General features: G+C 41.7%; 1 protein-coding gene across 1 annotated transcript; it reads right to left on the reverse strand.

The window, feature by feature from the left end:
• Positions 1 to 10: 10 nt before the first annotated feature.
• apoda.1 (apolipoprotein Da, duplicate 1) lies at positions 11 to 4,614 on the reverse strand. The gene is made up of 5 exons (XM_064991874.1): positions 4,440 to 4,614; positions 2,754 to 2,894; positions 2,344 to 2,465; positions 1,874 to 1,959; positions 11 to 697 (listed from the first exon to the last, which is right to left on the reverse strand). The coding sequence occupies exons 2-5, from the start codon at positions 2,871 to 2,873 to the stop codon at positions 471 to 473; spliced, it is 555 nt and encodes a 184-aa protein (XP_064847946.1). The 5' UTR covers positions 2,874 to 2,894; positions 4,440 to 4,614; the 3' UTR covers positions 11 to 470.
• Positions 4,615 to 8,285: the final 3,671 nt, after the last annotated feature.

Consider the following 8,285-nt stretch of genomic DNA (forward strand, 5'->3'; position numbering starts at 1 on the left):
CACATGATATTGATTTACTTTATTGCCTCTAATGAGAATACTCGTGTTTTCAGTTTGCGACAAACATTTTAAATTAGGTCACAACAATTAATTTCCAGTCATAGGATTTAAAATAACGTAATTGTAACTGGAATATACATATATATATGTATATATATATATATATATAACTATTTTTTTTGACAGAAAAGCATAAAACCCAGACAAACTATTACTGTACATTGTTTTCCTCTAACGATTCCTCTGAATAATTAATGAAATGTCACTGAAGTTTGCCAGAGTGAACATATTATTACACAGATGAGGAAAAATATATAACTTGTTTCCATCAGCGTCATACTTTGCATGCTATGTTGTTGAAAACCAAATGTCCCTGTGGGAAAATTCTATTAAGTTCTACTCTACATTACTCTACTCTACTCTATCCTATTGAATTGATTGTATTGAATCAGAGGGTCTAATCAGAGGGTCTAATCACAGCCCTGCTGCCTGCTGGCAACCATCCGACTAACATCAATGTTGCTGCTCGTGAAGATCTCCCTGGCTTTGTTGACGGTGGCGGCAGGGAGGGTGCGGGTGCGCCCCAGGATCCAGGCAAAGTCCATGTGGAACAGGCGCAGGACATCGGTGCAGGAATAGATCAGCGCTGAGTTCTCATAGTCAGTGGAGAGGATCCAGTAAGGAGAGTAGGGCAGGACTATTAGAGACACAGAGATGAGAAACAAACAGATGAAGGCAAGACACACAGGATCACATTAGGTTTATGTCACAGATTATAATGTGATTGCAGTCGTGATGACTTCTTCAAACTGCAAGAAATGTAATTATCCCTCTCAAATGGTGTCAAGATCAACATAGTGGGATGAGATGGCCTTCGGTTCTTATTTTATATTCTTCTGTTTATATGGGCTAACAGGTCCAACTCATGACATCTGCTGACTTTCAAAAAACAACCCCTACCATTTGAACTCTGTGGTGAGTGATCTCTACTGCTCAGTTTGTCCTTAAAGGCTAGTATCTTTCTCATTTTTGTTGACCATTGAATGTCATTTGTTAGTTGGGAAGTCTACACACATGTTTAGTAGGGCACACTGCAAAAACATTTAGCAACGGAAAACAAAACAAGGAAAATCTCATTGGACAATTTCAGGTAGTAGCTACCTCCCTGTTTTATTCAATGGTTTATATATACACTAGATGACTGACAGGGGCCGCTGATTTGATGCCACCTTGCCCTCCATCTTGGAACTACCCCACAGCTATAAAAAAAAATACTTTAGAAGCTATAGAAAGTAATTTATGAATGTCTACATTCGTTTTTGCCACGTTTATTATATTGCGCCTTAATGCATATTTGTTTATAATATTATGTGAGCATGAAAATACAAATTTCAAATATATAAAACATGTTCCTTAAAGTATATATTTTTTGCAAGTGCTAATGTTACTTTCCCCACTGCAACCAAAAAAATACTTACAACTTGGTCCTTGAAACATTTGATTGAAATACTGTAGAATTCCTATGAACGACTGTTTCTTCTGTGGAGTGCCAATATGATGGCCAGTGGCTTCAGAGCCTCTCATTGGCCAATACAAAGCATCAGCAATCCAGGGTTTATTCCATTTCAAAATGTTTTCTCCCTACAGAACATGACACTCGTTAAACTTGTAAGAAGAAAAGGGATGGCTTAAACCAGAATAGACTGGAGCTCTTGAGAACTGGGGCTGGGCAGTGGCACTCCTGCCATAGATGAGATGTAGGACAAGTTCAGGCAGTACCTCCCTGTTTAATGCAGTTTCTCCCTACTGAACACAACCCTGGCTGCCCTGCTCTACTGTAGTTATGGTGTAACAGCTGATCCATAACACTCACCGTAAGAGTAGCTGATGCCTAACTTGGCTGGGTTCTTCAAGTCCTCTGTGACTCCTGTGCCCTCGATAGTCCTTAGCTCTCCCTTTCTGTCAAAGGTCACCAAAAGGTCAAAAGCACGAGATTCATATCAAAGGATATCAACAGAAAAAACTGTACAGCAACTGAAATGATCTGCATGTCAACTGAAATTAGCTGATTTTCAACAGAAATTAAATGTGTCACAACTGAAATAAACTGCATGGCTCACTACTTTGAATTTGCGAACAAAATTGTTCAGGATAAAAGTGTATGTAATCAAAAAGTGTATTTAGGGTTGAAAAATTCCTGTAACTTTCCCAATATTGCCTGGTTTTCCCAGAATTATTAGGAAATAAGCAGGAAATCCGGAATCTTCCAACCAGGATTTTTGGAAAACTGGAGAATTTAAATTACCGGAATTTTTCAATCCTAGGTGTACGTAATATACTCACAATATTTCAGAGCTGACCACTCTAATGGTCTGATCAGCCTTCATGGAGAAGTTGGTCTCAATGCACTTCCCCTTCTCAAACTGGGCTGGCAGTTTGGCGATTTCAAACCATCTACCCATGAACTAGAACCATGGGTAAATAAACACAAATTCTCAAAATCTCCAACTTAACATGTTGTTGTGCTTGTTGATTCTTTCTGTGATAAAATGCTACACAAGTTATTTAAATAAATGATTATTTTCATGAACATATCACAGTGAATGTCATACTAAATCTACCTGTCTTACAAGATGAACAATAAACACTACATTAGTCATGGTCTCTTCATTTTCTGATTGACTGGCCATTCATGATTGGCAGGTACAGTAGGTAAATTATCTGTGCCGATTGGTCAGGCAGGGGGTTAGTACCTTTTGCATGCTGAAGGCGGGCTGGACGGCTGGTTCCGGACAAGGCCCCCAGTGGGGAACCTGGGCACTGACGAGGGGCAGGAGGAGGAGAGGCAAGAGGAGGGCAAACAATGGCGTCATGGTCACAGGGGCAGCCGTCACCTGAAAATAATTACTATCAATCAACAGAGAAAACAAAGCTTAAAAAAAAAACATTTTCTGAGGGACAACAGAGAGGAAGAGGCTAAGCGAGAGATTTACTGCGCCCAAAATCTGTCCGCAAAAATAAGCCCACGAAGTGAGGAGTTTTTGTATGGAGGTTAATGAGAGTGTAGAATTTGGTCAACAAAAAACGTAATCCTAATTTGTCACGAGGCGTATTTGATCGAAAATAAGTTTCTTAATGGTTAGGTTGTTTCAAACCACAGTTAGCCGGTGGCACCTTAAATAGGGAGGACTGGCTGGAACGGAATCATTGGAATGGCATCCAACACATCAAGCACATGGTTTTCATGTGTTTGATACCATTCCATTTACTCCATTCCAGACATTATTATGAACCGTTCTCCCCTCTGTGGCCTCCTGAGTTTACAAATGCACTGATATAAGTGGAAGCACTTGGATTTTTGGCAACTTTTTTAGTTGTGCCTTTTAACCATAGAGATATATAGTTTTAGCATGGACATTTGAGTTGAGGACTTCCACCATTTTAAAATAGTAAATTGGGTGGAGATTCCTATGAGTTTGGCGCAATCAGCTAATGAAGAAGAAGGACATTAACTACATTTTAAAATGGTGCTTCCCATGTGGTCACAGATCTATAATGGCAAAGATGAATCCTTTATCAACAGTAGCTATAGGGCCTGTTGTTCACATGTGTATCTGCCCTCTCATTGGCTAGAATAGTCCCACCTGATCTCGCCTCCTTCTACCTGCCTTCCATCTTTGATGACATGTATTTCCATTGTTAGAGCGGTCACTTGACTATCTTGTCAATATAAGAGAACATTTTTGGGGACAAGAAGTCAGTCCAGGAATAGGCATAATTGGTGAAACTCGCCTTAGATGTTGTTGTCCATTTTACTAATAGATGGTTAAGATGGTGAAAGAGAGCAAAACACAGGAAATTCCATCTCGACAGTGTTTTTTTCATTGTCGATTAAAATAGTAAATGGAGAAAAGGAGGACAGATGACTCATCGGCCATCATTTCCTCAAATGCAAAATATTAACACATAATATCTCTCTCAGTCATAAACGCAAAACATACAGTATCTCTGATATCTGTTTGAAAATGGCTGGCAAATGTCACTCTCACTTTCTCATAATTAGTCACATTTTCAAGACAGAAAAACAAAGATTCTTCACCAAGAAAAGAGAAAATCAATATAAATATGTCTCAGCATCAACCATGTGACACACATCAATCATTGGGTCATTTTAAGTTCACTGCTATTTGTAAATAGACAGCTATATAGAGATCAGATTCGTTTCCTTTCCCAGTCCCTGCTGTTGGTCTCTTCGTCTCAGATGACGAAGATATTCAGCAAACTCTACCTTATTTCTCTTGCTATCGTACCAACCAAAGGCTACCGTTCACTTGAACTCCCCAAACAAGTTTTCTAATTTGAACATTTGAGAGCGTACATTCATTCGAAACATTTATCTTTATATGAAATCCCATACAACAGCAAAAAGCACATCTTACCTCTGTCTCTCTGGTCAGGATATCTGGTCAATTCAGGATGTGTATTTATAAGAGAAGCTTCAGTCTCCTGGGTCACGCCACACTGGAGTCTCTCTCATGAATGAACGTCTTTGTTGCACCCCAGGGCTTATTTCTGACATAAAGTAAACCATTAGCAAACTGGAGTCATGGGGACATACCAGGATAAATGTTATAAAACAATCTGGCGGGATGGAATAGGATGGAGTAGATGGACTGTGATGAAATAGGTTGGAATAGGATGGAATAGATAGACTGGGATGGAATGGAATGGAATATGATGGAATAGATGGAATATGATGGACTGGGATGAAATAGGTTATGGAATAGGATGGAATAGATAGACTGGGATGGAATAGAATGGAATGGGATGGAATATGATGGAATAGATGGAATATGATGGACTGGGATGAAATAGGTTGTGGGATAGGATGGAATAGATAGACTGGACCTTTATTTCTTACTTCTTACTTACATTGTGTTGTCTGTTCTTGTTGTTGTTGTTGTATGGTCCACTGGGAAATGTTTGAGTGGCACTCTATTTAGCCATGCAGACATTAGTAGGTATTTACTAAGCAATTTGTTCTAACAAGCTCAGTCCACACAGTCGTATCTGTAATTTAAACAAGACTTTGGAGGATGGCAAACTTTAATATAAGATGTAAGCTATGATTTTCAGGTGTGAATCCGAAAGAGTAACAAACACACAATTCTGTGTATGCAGGCATGTAATAAAATGACTTAGAGCATCATTCAACCCCCCCACCCCCACCGATATTATGAATGACAACCCCTACTGCACGTCTCTCTCTATTGCCAGAATCAAAATCTGTTGCCAGAAAATAACAATCAATCAATCAAATGTATTTATTGAGCCCTTTTTTTATTTTTTTACATCAGCCGATGTCACAAAGTGCTGTACAGAAACCCAGCCTAAAACCCCAAACAACAAGCAATGCAGTTGAAGAAGCACTTTGTTTTAAGCTCTTGATTGAGCTTGTCTGGCTCAATTGAACTAATGGAATTGTCCTAAAAGTACAAATCTTGCACATCTGGCTCTCCAGGCAGTCTCACGGTTATTTTGGACCCTTGTCTGTACTGACAACTGACCACTGAGGGAGTTTCTAACATGGATGCCATACTTGGAGTTTCTTTGTTACTCGGGCATGACAGTGCAGAGTTTGGGGGGTCTCGTCTGGGACGGGACGCTCTCTGCTCAGGATCAAAGTTCACATGGAACAGACTGCCGAAGTTAGTGCAGGAGTACACCAGGGTGTAGCTGTCATAGTTAGTGGACAGCACCCAGTAGGGACCAGGGTGTAGCTGTCATAGTCAGTGGACAGCACCCAGTAGGGACCAGGGTGTAGCTGTCATAGTCAGTGGACAGCACCCAGTAGCGACCAGGGTGTAGCTGTCATAGTCAGTGGACAGCACCCAGTAGCGACCAGGGTGTAGCTGTCATAGTCAGTGGACAGCACCCAGTAGCGACCAGGGTGTAGCTGTCATAGTCAGTGGATAGCACCCAGTGGGGACCAGGGTGTAGTTGTCATAGTCAGTGGACAGCACCCAGTAGGGACCAGGGTGTAGCTGTCATAGTCAGTGGACAGCACCCAGTAGGGACCAGGGTGTAGTTGTCATAGTCAGTGGACAGCACCCAGTAGGGACCAGGGTGTAGCTGTCATAGTCAGTGGACAGCACCCAGTAGGTGTTACTACTACTACAACAGTCACTACTATTGCCATCATAGTCTACTACTACTACTGCTACTACTACCACTACAACAATGTCATGACGTTGGCAACAGTTACTACTTCCACTACTACTACTTCTACTACAACAGTTACTACTTCCACTACTACAACAATTACTTCATCCACTACTACTACTACTACTACTACTACTGCTACTACTACTGCTTCTACTATTCCTACTACTACTACAGTTACTACTTCCACTACTACTAATACTACTGCTGTTACTACTTCCACTACTACTGCTATAACAGTTACTACTACTACTACTACTTCCACTACTACTACTACAACAGTTACTACTTCCAGTACCACTACTACTACTACCAATACTACTACTACTACTACTACAACAACAACAGTTACTACTGCTACTAATACTACTACTTCTTCCAAAACTACTACTACTACTACTTCCAATACTACTACTACTACTACTTCCACTACTACTACTACTACAACAGCTACTACTTTCAATACTACTAATACTACTACTACTTCCACTACTACTACAGTTACTACTTCCACTACTACTACTACAACAGTTACTACTTCCACTACTACAACAGTTACTACTACTACTTCCAATACTACTACTACTACTACTACAACAACAACAGTTACTACTGCTACTAATACTACTACTACTTCCAAAACTACTACTACTACTTCCAATACTACTACTACTACTACTTCCACTACTATTACTACTACAACAGCTACTACTTTCAATACTACTAATACTACTACTACTTCCACTACTACTACAGTTACTACTTCCACTACTACTACTACAACAGTTACTACTACTACTTCCAATACTACTACTACTTCCACTACTACTACAGTTACTACTTCCACTGCTACTACTACAACTTCCACTACTACTACTACAACAGTTACTACTACTACTACTACAACTTCCAATGCTACTACTATTACTACTACTTCCAAAACTACTACTACTTCTACTACTAGTACTAATACTACTACTACTTCCAATACTACTACTACTACTACTTCTGATGCTATTACTACAACAGCTACTACTTCCAAAACTACTACTACTACTACTACTACTACTACTATCTCTACGCTATCTCTCTCAGAATGACCTTCTTGATCCAAATCAGTCAGGTTTCAAGACTAGTCATTCAACTGAGACTGCTCTTCTCTGTATCACGGAGGCGCTCCGCACTGCTAAAGCTAACTCTCTCTCCTCTGCTCTCATCCTTCTAGACCTATCGGCTGCCTTCGATACTGTGAACCATCCGATCCTCCTCTCCACCCTCTCCGAGTTGGGCATCTCCGGCGCGGCCCACGCTTGGATTGCGTCCTACCTGACAGGTCGCTCCTACCAGGTGGCGTGGCGAGAATCTGTCTCCTCGCCACGCGCTCTCACCACTGGTGTCCCCCAGTGCTCTGTTCTAGGCCCTCTCCTATTCTCGCTATACACCAAGTCACTTGGCTCTGTCATAACCTCACATGGTCTCTCCTATCATTGCTATGCAGATGACACACAATTAATCTTCTCCTTTCCCCCTTCTGATGACCAGGTGGCGAATCGCATCTCTGCATGTCTGGCAGACATATCAGTGTGGATGACGGATCACCACCTCAAGCTGAACCTCGGCAAGACGGAGCTGCTCTTCCTCCCGGGGAAGGACTGCCCGTTCCATGATCTCGCCATCACGGTTGACAACTCCATTGTGTCCTCCTCCCAGAGCGCTAAGAACCTTGGCGTGATCCTGGACAACACCCTGTCGTTCTCAACCAACATCATGGCGGTGGCCCGTTCCTGTAGGTTCATGCTCTACAACATCCGCAGAGTACGACCCTGCCTCACACAGGAAGCGGCGCAGGTCCTAATCCAGGCACTTGTCATCTCCCGTCTGGATTACTGCAACTCGCTGTTGGCTGGGCTCCCTGCCTGTGCCATTAAACCCCTACAACTCATCCAGAACGCCGCAGCCCGTCTGGTGTTCAACCTTCCCAAGTTCTCTCACGTCACCCCGCTCCTCCGCTCTCTCCACTGGCTTCCAGTTGAAGCTCGCATCCGCTACAAGACCATGGTGCT

This window comes from Oncorhynchus masou, chromosome 17 (genome assembly GCF_036934945.1).
Source record: "Oncorhynchus masou masou isolate Uvic2021 chromosome 17, UVic_Omas_1.1, whole genome shotgun sequence".
NCBI lineage: Eukaryota > Metazoa > Chordata > Actinopteri > Salmoniformes > Salmonidae > Oncorhynchus > Oncorhynchus masou.